We start from the raw sequence: 20272 nt of genomic DNA, 5'->3' as shown, positions 1-20272 counted from the left end.
ACTGATTAATAAGAATACGTGCACAACTGTTAGAACGAATTTTTGGCTTTTGCCTATTGTTCTCTGAAATTACGAGGTATCTGTACATGGTGTACACAGCGTGGCTAATGTTGCTGTTGAGTTTGACTTATCATCGGAAGGGTTAAAGCTGTTAATGCTTGTTCAGAATTTTCAAAAATTTTGATGGAATAAACAATAGCCTGAGGACCGGGAAACCTATGTTTGTAAATATTTTGCAAATACTTTATAGATGGAAATCCATCATTGCTAATATGTATGTAATTTTAAATAGAAACCTTTACATAAACAAATTTTTAAAACTCGACAATAATAATTGTTCGTCAGATGCGAACAGTAAGTACTTTTGCAGAAATTGCATGCTTATGGCATATGCACAGCATGGGAAATCAGCTGACTTTTTATAGTCGACAATACCATATCTCAGTTATGTCTCCTTCGACTTTTGGAAAAAAATAGCATTAATCTGCATTTTACTTTGAGTCTGCTCTACTCTACTAATTTTTTTACTCTTGTTACTGGTACAAGTACCGTAGTCTGGAGTCGTAAATGGGTGATTAATAATCACTGAAGACCGAGGTACAGCATACCAAACTTCGTCCTTTTATTGCCTATCGGCTATCAATTCTCATCCCGTGCTCAAAGAATGGCACGTGAATCCTTTCCAACCTCCTTATATCTGTGGACCACGGTGATACAGATACTCCGATTTACTACAAGTGTCTGCTCAAGTTTCAACTCCACAAATTCCACAATCTCAACACCCAAGGATATATCGGAAAGTTGGACGCGTTTCGCGCCGTATCTCACCTGTTCGAACGACAAGACGCAGTTGGATCTCGACTGTCTGGCCACACTGGTCGATGATCCAGATTTCACCGACCGCCACACGGCCTTTTCCTACATTCCCACTCCGCTGTACTTATCGCCTGATGCGCCGCGGAGTCGGGCAGCGGTTTTGCATGACTGTCATGAAAATCTGACAGCGTACGGGTATCATTCGTCGGCCTTCCTCGGCTGTGCTGTGAATTTCTCCCGACCGATTCTGCTGTGCGAACGGTGTGTGGAACCGTATCTGATCGCGCAGCAGTCCTACATTCAGTACTCTCAGGTACATCAGTACTTGAGGGGTATTTTTAGATTTTAAAGAATTAAAATTATTAAATTTCTTGCAAACATCCGTGGTCTTGTGATTAGGATATGGATCAAGATGGCAAAAGCTGTGAAGACATGGTCTACGGCAGTGATATGATCGGTGTGGTGCATCGCACGAATCAGTCCATTGAAAGCTTGTGGGGCGATTCGCGATGTTCCTGTAAGTAGATCGGGCTACTTTATTATGTTTTTAAGTTAAGTAGAAAGCGTTCAGAGTTTACCTTTTGATTTTCCACCTCGCATTTCACAGTCTGCGTAAATTGCTACACATTTATACTAAAAATTAGGTTTTACTTATATAATAATTATAGCTTTCAGCTTTTTTGTGCACTGTGAATGGTGTTTTTTTTTGGCGTAATGTGACAAATTTATTCCGCTTTTCAGATTGCTTCAACTATTACTTCATCAAGCACGGCACGGTTCAATATCAGTTTTCCGAAAATTTGATCATCTTCATGCGTAAACATCGCAATCTGACGGATTGCTTCGCGAAACATGGAATTATTTTGGTAAAGCGTAATTACTGCGTTTTCATCGCCTGCTCAGTTGGAAGCTTGAAATTGTAATTTAAATGTTCCCTATAATTGCAGAATTTTGTTCTGGGAGATAAAATGGCCAATATAACTAATTCGTCGCTGGTCTGTCAAGAATGTTATCCGCTGTATAAAGATCTTTCCGACTTTTACTATTCCAATTACACGCGGGATCTGGCCAGAGTTTGCATGGATGTTGTCGATGTGGTATGTGCCCGTCAGAATGATTTAATGGATATTGCGGTGCTGATCATCGTCATGTTTGTGATTCCAGATGAATCAGACACGAATTATGTGGGGAAAGTATTTTCAGTGTGAAAAGGAGCATCCCGGCATGTTTCTGGTCTGGGCGGTAACGATTATTGTCTTTGCGTCCACCATTGTTTTCTACATTGCCATGTTCTTCAATTCGTCGTTTGAAGCATACATTATCCGGAGACGTGAGTATTATGTATCATAGTTATTCTTCGTTGCAGATAATTAATAATGTTATCATAATAATCGACTTATTTACTGTAAGAGCTTAGTTAGTCGCATTTATGCGTGCTACATAGATTAAAAGTATCTGGAATTAAAGAGTTGGACCGGTTTCGTTGATATAATTTCCATTATATTTCGCCATCACTTGGAGAGAATTATCTTACTTTTATAACTTGAAATTGGTAATAAACTAATAATCGACTCACTTAAGTTATTTTTTTCACAGAGGATCGTTTGGAAAATTCTGAATTCACTTCATCACAGCGCTTCCGCAGCAACAGCCAAAGTTCCGACATGTCATATGCGCCATTGTAAGGATGGTTTGTTTGCGTACATCAGTTGATAAACTATGGTTTTTCGTTATAATATTGTGATTCCCTGTTAGTCTGTGATACGTTTCTTAAAATCCAGTCTTGCCCATTACGACATTTTTATCGGTCAAATTGTGTTTATTATTGCGCTGATTTAGCCTACTTGGTTGATCTCTTTGCCATTGTAATTCCGTGAATTATAATGCAGAGTAAACTATAAATGACGACGATTTCGAAATACTTACATTCTGTAAGTGTGATTGGTCAGATTTCAGTCCATACTTCTGAACCCGGGTGTGTCTTCACGCGAGATTTTTCCCATTGAAAATTATTTGGTTGGTCCCAGGCACTAGACTTACCAAGTCAGCATTTTATTTTCTCTTCTGCAACAACAAAAAATTACAACAATAGCCAGCATATTTGTCTGTATATGCAGATGTTTTTATTGCGGGCTCGTTATTCCCGGACGCAATAGCGCACAGTTCAGCGGTAGCACTTTCTTTACTACGACATTAATATTATCAAACAGCGGCGTATTCTTAGAAAATGTGCATAAAAGGGAAGTAAAATGTTGAGGTTGCAGTATTTTCAAGGTAGAGAAGTTTATTGATGTTGGGATCGTCCTAAAATAACTTGAGGCCGGCTATTCTGAGATTTATTAGCTATTTGGTTTCCTGACCAGTTTTTAAGTGGATGGTCGAATTGTGACGGTGTTGCTAACTGTTTTGCCATGGAGTTCATCCTGGTTTTTATTATTGGCGTTGGTTTGGCCACGGCTGTTCCTGTCGGTATGCACTCGCTGGTCGTACTTATTATAACCGTACCAAAGTTTTTAATGATCTTTTAAACTGCTCATTTATACGTTAATGTATTTATACGCTGATAAAAAAGACACGCTTTTATATCTATGTGCGATGTAACCTATTGCATAAATTCACTCTAGGCAATAGTAATAACTCTCCCGGTCCTTGCGACGATGGTTGGATTCCCGGCGATGATGACAGATGCTACTTTCTCGGTACAAGGTGAAAAGTGAATCCCCGCGCGTGCGTTGAAAAATTAAAAAGGGCAGTTTTTTTTGGTTGGCAGCACTGTGTCATCATGGGACGATGCCCAGGCGAGATGTTGGGCCATGATGTCGGATTTGGCAGAATTATCAGACGCATCCTTAGTGGAACTAAACAGCTGTAAGTAAGACCCACTACGTAAACTGTTCCCATATGTAATTCGCACGTAAAGTGAAATCCGTTGTATGCGCACGTGTGTTTTGCACCTCCGTCGCCTAATTACACGTTCCATGCTGGCAATTTGCAGTGTTCGTATTCCTAAAAAGAATGGCGCCTCAGAACGGGCAAACGAAATTCTGGATCGGGAGTGGCTTGACCAACCTGGATCGATCACAAGGTATGATCACAGCGCGACAAGTTTTACAATGGCAGTACTTAACATTACGTAACTGTTTGAACTATTAATCATTGCTGCAGAGGTGCTTCTGATGGACAACGGCCCAGCAACATGTGACTACATCGATTTGAAGTGTGTATATACAGGATGCACATCTCTCAATTGGAATGATGAATGTTTCTGTTTGACAGGCAAGTCCTGGACCCGACACCTTTATCCACAGATTGTGGGACGAAAAACATGGGATATCTGTGCATGAAGATGAGTAGGTCGGCCAGTACTTTGCCGGTACCGTTGATGACCTTAAGCGATGCCATGGCACTGCGGACGCTGGGCGCTCCCACTTCGCCCATGCCAACGACGGTTCCGGGAACGGTGACCTCGACTACGCCGGACGACGACGATGATGACGATGCCGACCCTCTCATCGTCAACATTGGCAGTACAACCGAAGCCAGCGACGATGATGACGCTGATGCAACGGATTCCAGTGCCGACGACATTGTGACCACCGACTCCAGCGACGAAGTGGATGATGATGACGGTAACTCGGAGAATGTCAAGGCGCTGGTGGGATTATCGTGCCCGGATAACTGGTTCTTGAGTCCGCTGCAGAATAAGTGCTACTTTATTGCGCCACGCTTTGAGAGGTGAATTTAGGCATATTGTGAAATAGATAATAACAATTGTGAAATACCATTGAGAACAAATACATACATAGCGCTGCTGGTTTACAAACAGTACGTTGTGAAATTGCCTAATAATTTTTTTATGCAGTGGATCTTTTATGTCGACCTGGAGATACTGCCAAGGAGTGGGAGGACGGCTAGTGCAACCTACTACGTTGGAGGAATTTAATGTGGTGGATAACATAAGTTAGTGCCGTATAGAGTTGAGCGTACCTGCTCGTAATACAGTATGTACACACTTCACGCCACCGTCATTTACACAGATATGTTTATCAAATAGTTAATAGTACGATATACCTCTCGCCGCGCTTTTTTTTTGACAATCGGGTGGCTATTGGCTAATAAACTGAAATGATAGTGAATAATCAGATTTTTTCTATCATTAGCGAGAACCCTGAATAATTGGACACAAGGACCATGGATCGCTGTTATGCGACCATTTGGCGACATGCGTATTATTCTTGCAGACAGTGCTGAATCGCCGAAGCAGCAGAATTACACTACCGGTAACAAAGCATTTTCTGCTGATGTATTAGTTAATTTCATGGACGCCTCCAGTCTGGTGTACGGAGTCATTATACTGAACTTTTTTATTATTGTATTGCCTGTTTTGTAGTCCTCCAGCAAAGCGCCGCCGGCGCCGGTAACACGAGCGTATGCGGTGGATACGGACCGGGTGCGGATGCCCAGTTCCAGTTTTGGGAATGCGATATGATGGGGAATCCTTTTTGTGAACGACCGGTAGAGATGGATTTTTATCTACTGCGTATGACGGACTACGGACGGGAATACGACGTCACCAGCACTTCCGAGCCGGATACAGATGTCACGGATACCGCCGTAACAACGGATCAGCCAGACCCAACCGATGAAAAATAACTTAGAAAAACGAGATTATTAAAAGATCAGCTGTTTTTTTGTCGATACCTCCCGAGATGGTTTATGAATGCGCTTACAAGTTTTTATTAATTTTTATTGGGAAATCATTCTCATTGGATATTAAACCGGGCACAAAGAACTGAGTATTGACGTCTTTTATGAAACAGTATTTTACGCGGGATGAACCGTAGGCGTGGGCTTGCTGAAGCGGCATACAACTTTTTGTGTGCGGTATGTAATATGTACCCATTATTTTTTTGATGAACTCGAAGGCTTCTTGCTAATTCCTTTACGTAATGGAAAGTCTACGACACGTCCGCTGGGTCAACTGAAATATTGTGGTAAGTGCTGTTCGCAAATTGTGCGCAGACTTGCAGTGCGGACGTCAGGTGAGAAAGGTCAGTTTATGAAAATTTTTTCAAAAAGCACAACGCGGTTACGTTTCAGAGAAATCGTGGGCTGTACATTTATATGTTCGCACTGTATCTGGAACTGAGGTTCGAAATGGGAAGATGCGATATCCCCAGCTGCATCTTTCGCAGCAAAAGCCGCATCTGCACAATAGCGGATAGCAATATTCTGTTCCCCATTAATATTCCATTGCAGTTGCAGTGGTTGCACTGTTTGTACTATTCAGTATATAAAGAAATGAACAGCATCGCGAAAAACTGTTGTGAAAGCGCTGGTTTTCCTTGTGAGATGGAACCAAACGGCTTGTCATCAACCACCGCACAAAGACCGGATGGGATGACACTGATACCAGTAAGACAAGGAAAACCGATCGTTTGGGATGTAACCAGCTGGTGTACGGTTGCTGACTCTCATGTCACTGGAAGCTCCAAGAAATGTGGCAGCGTGGCCCAGCTGGCTGAAAATGCGAAGCGTGGGAAGTATTCGTTTTTGGAATACGGATACCTTTTTTACCCTCTAGTAATGGATACCCTTGGAGTTTTTGGTCCGGCTTTAAGTGAATTTTTACATTTTATGGGTCGTAAAATTCGGGATTTGACTGGAGAAGCACGTTCTACTGCTTTTCTTAAGCAGCGATTCAGCCTTGCTGTTGTTAAGGGAAATGCTACGGCTGTTTTGAGCACGTTACCTTTTAACCCGAGGGAGGACCGGGAATTTGGTTGTTTTTTTAATGTTTAAATTCTTACGATTACGTAGGGTGTCAGCGCGTGCATTTTTTTGTTATTTGGGCGGCTATTGCCAATAAATCAGTTAATTCAGTATCGAAAAATAATAGAACGTGTACGTCAGTCGTCGACTCGTCAGACAGTTTAATTTGCAGATTCGTGTAAAGCAGATGCAGAAGAAAACTAATAATTTCATTGAAGTTATAATGAACCTCAATAATTTTAACTTCTTTATTTCTGTTTTGAGAAGTTTATGACCTCCAATCGAAATTTTTTGTTTGACCATTCCGGTCGCCTGCTGCGGAGGCGTCACGAGCCTGACAAGAGTAGGTGGGCGCCATAGAATTGCAGTAGACCCCTGAGGGGCAATAAGACGCCATTGCTGAAAAATTTTTTGGCTTACATAAGTCGATCCAGCAGCATCCATTCTAGCCATAGAATTCTTTGAATTCTTTTTTTGTAATTTTTCTTGTTCTAACTATCAGCGTCAACTTTTATTATTTACTTACTGATTTTGTTTGTAGCCCTGCTTGCCACTTTGCCCCTTATCCCAGTTTACTTCGGTCTTTTTGGCCATATCAGGTGAGCTTTTGTCAATGCACTACAAAATTGTATACTTCTAGTCAAAATGGTGCGTCTGACCAACTGAGCATTTTGTGGTAACCAGAATTGATTGTGCTTCTGATTTGCAGTGGTTCAAGACGCTCTCCTATTTTAAGATGCTACGTGCTTGAGAAGGATAGCGGATTTCCCTGGGATCCTTGACGATTCAATTTGAACCCATAGGTACGGATGTTTGTATAATCATCGTGAAGTGGTACTGTGTATCTGTACTTCTCTGCATTACAGCTAGTGCCAGTTTCTTGCTTTCTGCTAATGTATTTCTAGATAAGGAGCTTCGGATTACTTCCAATAACAAGGCTATTGCGTTTAGTTGCACCGTAAAACTTTCTGTCAAGTGAAAGAGAAAATGGCGAAGTTTGGCACGCAGAATTGCAACCATACCGTTTGGTTTTTTACTGTCATAAAATTTGTTAGAGTTTTATAATTTACAGCTTAATTAACCAGTTTCTGGCTTTTAAAGCTTTTTTGAATTTTTATATGGTTTTGTTTTATTTTAATCATTTAATCTTTTATATGATTTTAATCATTTATGAGAGAAAACGTAAAAGCTCGTCATTTGGCCAGTTTTGGCTGGTTAGCTTGCTTAGCGTGTTCGTTTTGGACGCTACCATCATGCTTTGCAATTTGCATTATACAGCGTGGTGCTGTTGTTGTTAGGCAAGATCATGTCGAAGCGAACACTGCAGACGGACGACACAATCGGCGCTACAGGTGAGCACGCCTTTACCCTCTTTTCCGTTTTTACACTGATGCAATATTAACTACAGGCTCCGCATCGCTGCCATCCTCTCCGCGCTCGCACACCGACCCCTCGGAGTCCCGCTCCTTCACCCCGCCCCTCTCCGCCTCCTCCTCCGTGTCCTCCTCCTCCAGTATTCCGCGCAACCGCTCCTTCCCTCTGGTGACGGCAGCGTCCTCCCAGGACGCTACGGACGATGGTGAGCCGTCCAAGAAGGTTCTGCGCACCGTGGGCATTCAACCCCCTCCGACGCGGGAAGTGAAACCCGTGGCGAAAATCCTCTCCGAAGAGGATAACCATTACGAGCGCGCGATTCAGACCATTCTGCAGTATGAGAACCGCAACGGGGAAGAGCTACCGTTACCGGTGGCGGATACACCGGCGCGTGCAGCGTATCTCAGTCGTTTGGAAGCCAACAAGCTGTCGGAGCGCGAGGTGAAAGAGTTTCCCGAAATTGCCCAGGGTAACGATGCCTCGAAAGATCTGCATCTCCTCCTCCGAAACAAAATTCTCCAGATGTGGCTGCGCAATCCCAGACGGCATCTGGTGGTGAGGAGTGTACTGGTGGCGCTGGCTGAACAGGATCCGAATTTGGCGTTCGATCAGGAACATGTGATTCGAATTATCCGCCTGTTGAATCGGACCTGTGTCATTAATTATGGGGATTTCTCGGTGGAACGGCCCACACCGCCCGGACGACAGCAGAAGCATATTGTTGTGATTGGTGCCGGTTTAGCGGGATTGGCCGCTGCTAGGCAGCTAAAGCATTTTGGTTTTCGTGTAACGATACTGGAGGGCAGGAATCGGCCGGGAGGGCGGGTGGATACGTGGTTCAGCTCGACAAATCGATCGAATCTGGCTGAAAAGGGCGCTATGCTTATAACGGGCCTGGAAGGTAAGGATGCTCGCTGGAATATCAACAGTTGCGAATGTCGATTAATCCTGTATTGCGGTTTTTTACGTTCATCTTGCGCGATACGGAATGCAGATCGATAGAGCCTGTTAGCTCTACACATGCACAAATTGGAGCTTGATTTTCACATAAAGTTACTTACTGTTGCCAGCTGGTTTGCAAACAGGTGGCGAATGCAGCTTACTGCTTATTTGGTATATGGGAAAGTTGTAAGTACTGTACGTGTTGCAGTGTATAGTAATCTTACTGTTCCGCGTTTCAGGAAATCCTCTTTTCACTATTCTGCATGGCCAGCTGGGTGCCAAGCTGGAAAGTGTCGATGTGCGGTGCCCAATATTTGATAGCAATGGATCTCCTCTCTCGCAAGAGAACGACGAAGCTTTAGAAAACGAATTTGAAGACCTGGTATTATCCACTCCCAGTTACTATCAAAATCATCTCGCCGAACGCACCACGGACGGTCGTCACTACGGCTTGGGGCAGTGCGTAGACGAAATACTTAAACTGAAAGAACTGGAGGTGGCCGTGAAGAATAATCAGTTCATCGAAGAGAAACTCAATAATGTGCGGAAACTGAAGGAACTATACCTCTCTCGTACCAGTTTATATTACACTGCTAAAACATATTTGAACGACTATAATAAAGCCGTCCTGCAAGCCAAGGGACAGCAGAGCGGTATACTGCGCGACGCTGTTCTGCAATGCCGCAGTCGCCTAATGAGATTAAATAGCGAAATTCAGGACGTCGAGGTGCAAATCCAGGTCCTGGAAGCCCTACCTGAGCCCCAGTCGCTCTGTGATGAAAGCTATTCCTACCTGTCGAACGCCGATCGCAAAGTGATGCTGTGGCATTTGGCCAATTATGATTTCGCCAGTGCCGCTACGATTGAGGAATTATGCGTGGAGCACTGGAGTAATGAAGAGGAGAAGGAGTTGAAGGGCGGACATTTCCTCGCGTCTACCGGGCTATCGCAAATGACAGAAAAACTGGGTACGGGATTGAATATTGTGTTTAATCACCGGGTAACCAAGATTTCCTACGATCAAAATGGGGCCACTGTGACAGCCAAAGGACTGTACAATGCGGCGCCCAAAGATTATCCTTGTGATGCCGTCGTGTGCACCATTCCCTTGGGTGTCCTAAAGCGATGCGGTACGAAAGATGGCGTGACGTTCAGCCCGCCGTTACCGGCGAATAAATTAACCTCCATCAAGAACCTTTGCCCGGGAATATTTAACAAGGTTATTCTGACATACGCGCGGAAGTTTTGGAAAGCCAAACGGACGCTATTCGGTTATTGCAATGGGAATAACGAGAAACGCGGGGAATTCTTTATGTTCTGGGCGCTCTATGATCAGCCCGTCATTGTAGCCATGGTAGCGGGGAAGGCCGCCCAGGCCATGGAGAGTATGGATGATGCTGTGATAGTGCAGTCATGCACGCAGGTTTTACAGAAGATATTCGGGAAGAATTGTGTCGTCTCACCGAAGGAGTCACTAGTGACGCGCTGGGGCGCGGATGAGTATGCGCGGGGCGTATACAGTAGTGTGCCGGTGGGAGCGGTGGGCGCGGATTTCAGCTGTTTGGCTGAACCGATTGATGTCGCGGGGAAGCCACGTGTCTGCTTTGCCGGAGAGCATACCGAGTACAGCTTTCCCGGCACCATGCACGGCGCATTTCTCAGCGGCATGAGGGAAGCAACAAGGATCGCAGATGCCTACAATGGCACTGATAACATTTATTAGACGCGCAACTATCGTTTTTTATAGTTTGTTAAATTTCTCACCAAATCGTTTTATATACGTGTATACTTGTGCATTATCGTTTATTGTAAATTGAAATTGAAAGTTGCGGGCAGTAGAGAATATTTATCCTACGGGAGTGGTTTTCCTTTTGCATTATGCTCTTTTGCCTATTCTGCGTCGTCGATTACGACTGCCGGTTTTTTAATCGTCAAAATATTTTCTCTCAGCTGAACGACCGGTTTGTATACTCTGTACGTACTTGATTTAATGGAAATAAAATGGAAGACAGAAAGTGAAAATGTTTTGAACTGGTGTCACACGCAGAAGAAAAGAATATACTTTGAAATAAATAACAACAAGAGGCAAAATTCTTCAGAGATTATATTTTTTAATCCTTCGTAGTTTAATGATCTGTACTATCCGATTTGGCGTTATTGGCAGTGGCGACGGTGTAGACATAGGTGCGAACGAGGTCATAACAGTACTTGTATTCCATCGGACTGTTGACTAGCTGTGGCCGATTAATTTTCACCGTCTTCACCGCATGGAAAACATCCACCTCCTGGTGCATTGTGATCTGTTCACAGGCGATCTTGGCCGCACAGAACACGCCCGCCCGGCTGAATCCATCCGGGGACACAATCAGCACCGGTTTGTTCCCGGTCTTCAACCGCCAACGGTCGACCATATTGAACAGCTCAATAACGGCCGCTGTACTGGTGGGCACTTTATTGCTTTCGGGCCAGCATTCCAGCACAAAGAACTGGGTACTCTTCAGCTCGTTCACCGTGCCCATCATCATCTCCTGCAGGGATACGGTCTTCTTGCGAATCTTATACATCATGGTGCGAATATTGGGATAATGCTGCCAGGAAATCAGTTCCGGTGTGAACACACCGTAGGGCTTCTGTTTGCCCTTTTCGTGAAAGAAGGACGGGAAATTTGTAGAGGTTTGTGGATCGATGAGCATGACTACCGTGTTACAATCGTGATCGTACACCAGTGACCATACATCGTTAACGGTATTCCGCTGTGGCCATTCGGTAACGATGAAATCGTTCTTGCGCTGGAAACCATCGACATACACAGCATTGATATAATCCGACTGCTCTTGACCTTGGAAAGAGGTCAAATATGGTCGCGCATAATCCGGCGGGACCATGATGACATCGCGGTTTTTGTAGCGATTATCGGTGCGATGACCACCGGCACAGACACCCGTACTGAGATGCGGCGTCAGACGCTGAATTAATTTAAACTCTTCATGGAAATGATTAATACGGCGGCCGCCCACCGATGTCTTCCCGGACAGCATCTTCATACGGCTGGCTAATTCCAGCACTGGAATGACTGTGTCCCCGGTTAGATACGCTTCCAACAAGGCCTCATAGAGAAACCGGTATTGCGCTTTATTTTCTACCATATACGGCCGCATCTGGCGCAACAGGCGAATACAGCCGAACACATCGATTTGACTCTCGCACAACAACATATCCAGATTCATATCAAGAGCTAAATACACACCGGTGCGACTGCCCCCGTCGCAGCAGTGGACGACAATCGGTCCGTCAAAATTATTATGATGGGCGGTGTAATCCAGAACCCGGCGACGGAATTCGAGGATGTGACTGGTGTCGGGGACACGGTGCATCGGCCACTCCAGGAACTGAAAATGTTTAATATCCCGCTCCTCATGACCGCGCCGTAACCGCACGGTACGGACGATGAAATTGGCCAATGTCTCCTTGTTGACCACGGTCACGGCAATATCACCAAACGGTTCATCATTCTCCGCTTTCCAGTATTCGATGCACACGACTTTAATAAAGTCAAATACCCGTGTCAGCATCACAATGCATCCCACCCGCTCCTGCCAGACCATACGCCAGAAATCTGGTGCGGTTTTTTTAGAAGGACCTTGTGTGGCAATGTAGGCGCGGGGAATATCGAAGCTGTCAATGTACGAGGCGTTGATGTAGTCGGAATAGGATTCATTCGGGGCCGGCTGCAGGAGAACCCGTGTTTCATCGTACGGCAGTACTTTGGGGAAACTGTTCTTCCCCGAGTTGGAGCGCAGTTTCGCCTGGGTCTGGGGAAGAGGCGGATTGCGGTTGACAATGGCAAATTCGGCTTTGAGTTGGGCTTTGTTGTTGCGGTAGCGAGAGACTTGCCGGCCGAGATCCTTGACGTCGATGGGGTGCAGGGGTACAGCCAGCTGGCTGTGTGCCTGCAGGAGACTGGCCAGGGTCATCGGCCCGCTTTTCACTACTGGGATTTGCTCCAGCAAACGATCCTATCAAAAACAGCGGCTGGCCATGTTAACGTGCAGCTTTTGCTCCATGGCTTTTCGGGATATTAGTAACTGAAGTTACCTACTTATTGTTGCTTAAAGTGTTATTCCCAGTTTTTCAAACCACGCAAGTTAAAAAGTATTTTGTGCTATGTAAAGGAGATTTTCATTTTTAACACAAAGGTGATGATCAGAAACTTCTACATATGATATTATATGCGTAAAGCATACAATATCTTTATAAGCATATTTCAAAAGGGATATTTACGAACGCCTACATATTTATCCTTAGCTGGCTGTGTAATTTAACGTCTGTACGCATCCTTTGATTTCTGTACAAGTGCAATAATTATAATAATTGTGTTAACCCAATATAAAAATACAACGCTTGAGGAGCTTGAGAAATAAATTCGTAGAAGCGTGTTTCTACTAATGCTATTAATCTCACCTGGTCAGTTCCGTTAACCGTCGATAACTTCCCTCGAGACGCTCGTCCCGCTCGGTTTCCCCGCTTAAATCCCCATCCGCTGAATCTCCCTTCCCCATGACTTAACATACTGAAACTGCGACTAAACGCAAATGTCGGGCCGCTACTGGCACCCGTGCCCACATTGGACGTGCCGAGCTGCATTGTTGGCAATAAATTGCTACAGGCGGTATTGCCGACGAAACCTGGAAAAAATTTTATTGCAATTCCACTTTCACTGTGGGGTGTGCGCAGTGGATCTCCAAAGATAATAAATGCGCCATCCGTTACCCGTGGCACATTCTGACTAAGGGGTCTCACGAGATTGCCGATAAAATTAGCATCGTGGTGAAAGAAATGTGTGCTTACAACGAAACGTTAAAGGATTTGACACACAGGGATCGCGGACAAATATGCGACAACTATTTTTAGCTATAGCCTACACTTCCGATGCGCCAAGTGCAAAAAGAGAGGCCGCCGAGCGCTACAACTGCAGACAGCGTGTGTATGTACATGTACATGTGTGTACTGCAGTATTCTTGCAGCAAGATCTCGCGGAAACAACGAGCGCGTAGCTTTTTGGCTGTTGATTACGAAGAACTCGACGCTGGCGGGGAGAAATCCTCTCGCTACTCCATAGGAAGTAGAGAAAGGATTTTCTAACCGTGTCTCTCTTCTCCTTTCTGACGTACACACCAAAATGTCATCGCGGCCGTTCGAAGAAAAGCAACCTTCCACTTAAACGCGCGAAAATATTGTCCTTACCGCAGCTGTCGCACATTCCGCTTCGGGGATCAACAGTTTACATGTGCTGTTTGACTTTAAACTTGAGGTGATTCAGAGGATTTTGGCTTGTTGTAAACAGTTTGGATCATAAAAACGCGTGGTGGTCATGACCAACGTCCAATTTTGAATCAGCTTTATCAGCGAACTGAGTCAAATGGGCGTCGAGATGATAAACATGCACGAATTGAACATGTGATCGGAAGCCGAGGTGTCGCTGAGTCGATAAATACCGAATTTGCCGGTCCCTTGTGTGTCGATTTGAAATGTATAGGTCACTTCGGTACCATAGTCTTTCTTTCTATAAAAAAACTAACATTTAACTTAGTCCTAATTTTGCTTACCTGCAGTTACTGGAGAAATTTCTGTGTTTGTTTTTCTTCTTAAGATGAATAATGTAATCATAGGCTTGAAACACCTTGTAACGTTTCTATAATTACAAACCGTTATATTGGAAGAGTGCTCGATCATGCTTATATACTTTGTACAATAAATTGTACTTATAGATATAAAAAATTATAAACCATGCAGACTCCATAGACGGTCGAACTAGAACTATTATAACTTTTATTAGTGCTACACAATACTCAGTGTCAGTACGGTGGTCAGTACATAGTTTTTACTTTTAAGTTTTAAGTGCGCGCTTCACAGTCTTCCTGTAAAAATTGGTAATAAAAAGCTCGATGATTACCAGTATCAGTATGTGTACATTCGGTAAAAATTGCAGTGGGTTCCAGCCTTTTTTTGTTTTTGAACCTTAGTTCCCAAAAGCGGACATCAAACTACGCTAGAGTGTACACTGGATGGACCAACAATTATTTTTACAACCTTTGCATACAATAGGAGTATAAGTAATCGTACTATTTGTAAAAGTGTCTGTGCGACGCGGCCGAAGATCAGTCGGATGTGGCACCGGTTATCTTTTGTTCTATGCGCCTCTACAATTTTACCGTACTGCATGCACAAGCACTACGACTTTACTGGGTACGGGTTGATCTCGTTATTGTCAGGTAGGTAATAACGCAATTTATTATCGGGGAGAACATACATACACAATACACATGCATTAAGTAAGTATTGCGAGTGCGGGCATTGGAAGTGGAAAAAATTAACCACTAGAATGCACTGCGTAAATTCAGTTCCAGAGACCGGCGCCGAAGTTTTTATACAGCTAGCCGCGTTCACAAATTCTTTACAGCGTAATGAAAAATACTTGTACGTAGTACAATGCTTTCTGAATTGGAAAATACGCGTTTTCACATTTAGAATTTAGGAGACATCAGCGGAACTGCACACCTTTCTTCCTTTGTTGTGCGAAACACGACCGGAATGTGATAAAGTTGAATTTTGCAAACTGCTGTTAAAAGTATTGTACAGATGCAAATAACCTTTTGGACAATTGTGGCGCTATAACGAGGGACACAAAACTTCTTCAGTAACTGTGAAAGTACATTATAATGATTATGTACAGATAGCTGTACCCCGTGTAATTTCTGACTTATGACAATTTCATTATTACAGGCAAACTAATGTCTGTGTTATGTTACTGAAGGGCATAGCCGATTTCAATAAGAATAATTATTTGTTAGCTTTTTCTGAATTATTTGTAGTATATGTATAGTACACGAAATTTGTTTCTAGGTCTTTGAATTTTTATAACGTTAGCGAACAATTAAACTCACAAAAACCTGATCATGATTGCAATCCCAACATAAATTGTAGCACATTTTTAGGTTATCGCACATGTTTTTGTAAGATTGTATCACAAAATTCTGCCACTGCACCGTGCATATATTTGCATGCCAACGAAGACGTTGGACCGGATGTGCATCTCCCTGCAGACTGCAGCGCGCCTCGTCCGGTCGGCGAGCGCCCATGCATTCCTCAGGCCGAGGGCAAAGATGGCGTTGCGATCGATAACTATACACAGGCCAATACGATGCGGAAACTTCCTGTTGCCGCCTCTCCGTTGTTAGAAACTTTCTGCATGTGCCCCATCACTCAAATCGTCCGCCTGCTCTCTATGCTGTAGCAGAAGGGGCTGAGTTGAATGGAAAATTGAGAGGATGGGGAAATTATTCTCGAGGCACTGGGAGAAGTTGCAGACAGCAGCCACTGCGGGAATAGTATAGATTCTGTATGTAGGCAGACACAATTGACACATAGCACAGTTGTGTTCGTGATCGTCAGTAAAAAAGGTCCATTAGAGCACATTTTACGTGGTCAGCCAACATCACGCATCTTATGTTGTAAGGAACTTTTTGTTGTCCAACTTTCTCACTAACTGCCACTTTGATTGTGTAATTGAGCAGTTTTGCTCTTTAAAGCGAGGTAGTCTGGGTAAGTGCAATCCAAAAATCTGCAGGTGAAAAATACGTTCACTTGGTACAGTAGAACTGTAGAGTACAGTGCGAGTAACGATATTGTGACTCCAATAACGGTAAGCGAGTGCTCCCGGTTTATGGTTATTTTTACGATAATTTCGAATTTGATGCATACTGCATTCAGTGTACCATCTATGATTTAAAATATATGCACACTGACATTTTTCCTTCTTTTAGTATTCGCTCACACAGTGCATACTGATTACTGAGATCACTCAGATCAGCACAAAGTTGTTAGAATTAATATGTGATGTCCTTCATTCTTGTATTCGACCGGATGCATGTTTGCAATTTTCCATGCAGATTTGGATATCAACATGCATGACTGTATTGTGTAGTACATAGTACTTGTACATACGAATGCGTGCACAGTATATGTCTTGTACAGCCGCTTCGAATTTAAAAACCATTTGAAAACCATTCGTGTTAGCTGAGAACTACAGCAGCACGGACAAGTATAACCTTTTGCCTGTAATTTAGTTGTTTGTTCCCTTTTCAGAATTTGCTGTTTCATCGGCGCACACGGTGTTGATCCTACTTAGTCGGATATTTCAGCGTTGGTCGCATTTTATAAGGTAAGTTGAGGTACTTACAAAAAATTCCGATTTTTCGAATGTCTACAGCAGACTGCAGAAGCAGATCAAAAGAATAACATGCAGCCGGCGCGAGCGCATAAATATTTTTAGTGCTCCAAATCGCTAGCTCGGCAAAATAACGTTTCTGCTTATGGTGTACCCTTTCCTTTTGTTATTGAACTCCTAATTCCGTTGGCAAATACACAGTCTTTCCTGGGCTGTGTACCACTGCACGACCTCGCGCGTTCGTCGGCGGCTGTCACTGTTGTACACACCGTATTATTATTAAACACCGTTGTGCTGTCGGCCTGCACCGTATTTCCTTTATGGGAAAATCTGCACTCCAAAACATGTTTGACTATAAGTGCTTTTCCGCGGTCATTCTTCGAACTCTGCATGTCATGATCATAATATGTTAATGAAACTGCTGCTGTAGCAGTTTGACAACATTGTACCTTCCTGTGTATTTGTCGTTTGGTGTATCAGCAAATTAAGTACTGATTTTTTTGCACAGCCTGGGTTGTTGTCGTTAATGTGCGCCTAACCACGTATTTACCGGGTAACGTGTTTTTGCGGGCGGAAAATTGCCGTAAGCTATCTACATACATTATTGGTCAGTTTCTATCGTTGGCGGTGAACTTTTATTGTCAAAAATTTTAAGCAAGGTTTATTGTTGGTAACTGTACGCGCTTATTTATTGCTGATCGCCTTTCCGGTACTTTTATACACTTTCAAAACCATTACTTCAATATTGTGTGGGCAGTACTAGTGTCAGATACATGTGTTTCTATTAATTTGTTCTGCCAATTCTATTTTTTTTCTATTTTTTAGTGTTTATTTCGAGGAATCACATCAGCATCATGAACCGAATTGTTATCGCTTTGACGGTTTTGACGGCCTGCTTCTATGGTAAGTTATCATTATTACTGAACTAGTAATATTTTACACTTTTGCAACCAACGGCGCGCGCGTTCGCTATAAAATTTGTGTACTTGTATGTGTAAATACGCTTAAAAACTAGTAACGCGATTTCCTTAGAAATGTGTTGCTTTGAATTCATTTCTCCAAAAAAACTTGTGCCTTCACGTATAACCAAAAAATACATCCATATACTTCTGTAATACACACACCGTTCATTACAAATTATCATGACACAGATCGTACTGTATGACCCGGTAACACTGCCTAAAACTTCCCCCATATAGTATTGTACTGATTACAGCGGAATGCGTTTTTAAAAAGCTTTAACAAGAAATGCTCTCACAGTTGTCTGCATTTATATTTCCTGTTGAAATGTAGAAAAGTAATTTTTCTTGAGTAATCAAATCCATAAAAAGTGAGCCACGTGGTACATGTCAAGATAATTCCATGCGTCTTCATTGTTTTACAACAGTATGTGAAGCTGGAATGGACTGCGGGATTGCCGGGACGTGTCCCGGTATCAACAAAATTGGCGAAGCCTTTACCGGCGAAGCCAGTGGCAAAGACTATTGCTGTCGCACTGACGTTGCCTCCATTCCCTACTGCTGCACGGTCGGCGATTATGCCAAATACAAATGGGATCGTTTCACCGGGTAAATGTATACTAATGCTAGTTAGAATTTTTTTGCGTAACTGTTTCCAAGTTATATTACATTATTTTGTTTAGTTTAAGATTTTGTAGTAACCTTTCCGTTCTAGGGGCAGTTCTGCGATCAGTACCAATCAAAAGGTCGTTGCCGGTAGCGCAATCGGAGCGGTAAGAGATACAACGCTGATCGGTTTTTCTGCTGTTAAGTGTGTCAGTAAAATTCTTCTGTTAGATTGATAAAACTGTGTTTAAAGATTTTTACGGTAAAATAACAAATATGCCGAAATACTGAAATATTTATTTCCAAAATTTCCACGTGCAATGACGCTGGAGTATTGCATTCAGTTCCCGTAAATGCTATCAGCCACATACCTATAATTTGCTTTACTTTTCAGGTTCTTCTTGCCATGCTCGTGTGAAGTAGGACCGATTACATCCTACATCATGTAATGACTTGCGTTTTGTAATTGTAATAAACTAATTACGCTTTTTGTTGTGCACTGGAACGGTGTTATGTCTTACACTTTTTTGTTTAATTCGTATAATCCGCAACGGATTGTTTTGTCCTGCATAAACTGCCGAGTAGTCCGATACTTCGGTTTGACTATCTATATTTCATTTCATGTCGGATGTTTTCCTCCCCCCATTAACATTTCGCCATTTTCTGCGCTACGTGTTGTATGCCGCCCATTTGCTATCTTACCGGTACATTGTACACGTATACGTAGTTATTAAAATACTATACACAAGTCCGAACCGTAAAGTTTTTTTGCTGTGTATACGCGAAATACATAAATTCCGCTGCGCATTCTAAATTTTTCGACGTTTCGATGTCACGTGACAGAAGCGGCGCTTGATACAGGATCATACAGCTGCTAGCCTCAGTAGCCTGCTACTGCCTCCTCCAGTGCAAGCATTTCCGGCTATATCACGTTGCAGGATTTGCATGTTGACAAATATGCTGTTCGACGTTATCGCGCATGCTTACACAATGGAGCCAAGTTGTTTGCGGTTCCGCAAGTTGTCATTCACAAGGGGTTAACCTGCTTCCGTCGGAAAATGTTTGGTTTGCTTTCCAATATACAAGGAGTTACGTAGAATAAGCAGAAATCGTTTTTGGATTGGATCCTTGTAGGCAGATGTATACATATGCACTACGACGTATTGTAAATCACTCAGCTGCAGTAAGGTTATCTGCATATCTATCATCCGGTATTAATTCGAGCTACCCTAAGTAGGTAGTCCTCATAGCCCAAAATGTAGGTTCGTACGAGTGCTTTAAGTACCGTAGATTGACAACCTATTCCAAGTGAATATTGGGTTGGGAGCTGTTATAATATTTTGTGCAAAATTAAAGAATATGGTTAATTATACTGGCTTGAGTCGGGCTATTTGAATATGGCTTTCTTGAAAATTTTGAATATCCGGTATGGTATTTCGTACTGATATCTTTTTGAACATTTGTTTTTCGGTAGTAGAAAAGCGATAGCTGACGTCGACATCTCGATAAATGCCTTTCTGGTAGCGTTGCAATAAAATTATTTTAGCGCGCGTTTATTAGCAATTTAACTGTATTT

General features: G+C 43.1%; 5 protein-coding genes across 10 annotated transcripts; 4 read left to right on the top strand and 1 right to left on the bottom strand.

The window, feature by feature from the left end:
- The first annotated feature begins 38 nt into the window (after positions 1-38).
- LOC129587611 (osteopetrosis-associated transmembrane protein 1-like) lies at positions 39-2812 on the top strand. The gene is made up of 6 exons (XM_055481429.1): positions 39-1129; positions 1216-1333; positions 1558-1682; positions 1764-1913; positions 1981-2146; positions 2413-2812. Exons 1-6 carry the CDS (start codon positions 665-667, stop codon positions 2499-2501), a joined length of 1113 nt encoding a protein of 370 aa, XP_055337404.1. The 5' UTR covers positions 39-664; the 3' UTR covers positions 2502-2812.
- Positions 2813-3074: 262 nt separating this feature from the next.
- Positions 3075-5612, top strand: LOC129587610 (uncharacterized). The gene is made up of 9 exons (XM_055481428.1): positions 3075-3285; positions 3441-3522; positions 3587-3684; positions 3812-3901; positions 3982-4033; positions 4093-4551; positions 4679-4776; positions 4977-5096; positions 5207-5612. Exons 1-9 carry the CDS (start codon positions 3228-3230, stop codon positions 5467-5469), a joined length of 1320 nt encoding a protein of 439 aa, XP_055337403.1. The 5' UTR covers positions 3075-3227; the 3' UTR covers positions 5470-5612.
- Positions 5613-7027: 1415 nt separating this feature from the next.
- LOC129587433 (lysine-specific histone demethylase 1A-like) lies at positions 7028-10920 on the top strand. The gene is made up of 5 exons (XM_055481172.1): positions 7028-7187; positions 7298-7391; positions 7887-7940; positions 7997-8863; positions 9144-10920. The coding sequence occupies exons 3-5, from the start codon at positions 7895-7897 to the stop codon at positions 10625-10627; spliced, it is 2397 nt and encodes a 798-aa protein (XP_055337147.1). The 5' UTR covers positions 7028-7187; positions 7298-7391; positions 7887-7894; the 3' UTR covers positions 10628-10920.
- LOC129587434 (receptor-type tyrosine-protein phosphatase kappa-like) lies at positions 10812-14177 on the bottom strand. 2 transcript variants are annotated; one of them, XM_055481173.1, is made up of 2 exons: positions 13366-14177; positions 10812-12920 (listed from the first exon to the last, which is right to left on the bottom strand). In XM_055481173.1, the coding sequence occupies exons 1-2, from the start codon at positions 13546-13548 to the stop codon at positions 11031-11033; spliced, it is 2073 nt and encodes a 690-aa protein (XP_055337148.1). In that variant the 5' UTR covers positions 13549-14177; the 3' UTR covers positions 10812-11030. The 2 variants fall into 2 exon arrangements, with proteins under 2 accessions (XP_055337148.1, XP_055337149.1); XM_055481174.1 differs by having other exon boundaries at positions 10812-12936; positions 13366-13507.
- A 2085-nt stretch (positions 14178-16262) lies between these two features.
- LOC129587478 (uncharacterized) lies at positions 16263-19444 on the top strand. 5 transcript variants are annotated; one of them, XM_055481246.1, is made up of 6 exons: positions 16263-16506; positions 17050-17125; positions 17957-18034; positions 18519-18699; positions 18806-18863; positions 19091-19444. In XM_055481246.1, the coding sequence occupies exons 3-6, from the start codon at positions 17986-17988 to the stop codon at positions 19112-19114; spliced, it is 312 nt and encodes a 103-aa protein (XP_055337221.1). In that variant the 5' UTR covers positions 16263-16506; positions 17050-17125; positions 17957-17985; the 3' UTR covers positions 19115-19444. The 5 variants fall into 5 exon arrangements, with proteins under 5 accessions (XP_055337221.1, XP_055337220.1, XP_055337223.1 ...); XM_055481245.1 differs by lacking the exon at positions 16263-16506 and having other exon boundaries at positions 16963-17125; XM_055481248.1 differs by lacking the exons at positions 16263-16506; positions 17050-17125 and adding an exon at positions 17476-17738.
- Positions 19445-20272: the final 828 nt, after the last annotated feature.

Source organism: Paramacrobiotus metropolitanus, unplaced genomic scaffold, assembly GCF_019649055.1.
Source record: "Paramacrobiotus metropolitanus isolate TYO unplaced genomic scaffold, Prichtersi_v1.0 Parri_scaffold0000025, whole genome shotgun sequence".
Taxonomy (NCBI): Eukaryota; Metazoa; Tardigrada; class Eutardigrada; order Parachela; family Macrobiotidae; genus Paramacrobiotus; species Paramacrobiotus metropolitanus.
The sequence above is the reverse complement of the archived record's forward strand: the minus strand, read 5'-3'. Positions and strand labels throughout refer to the sequence as shown.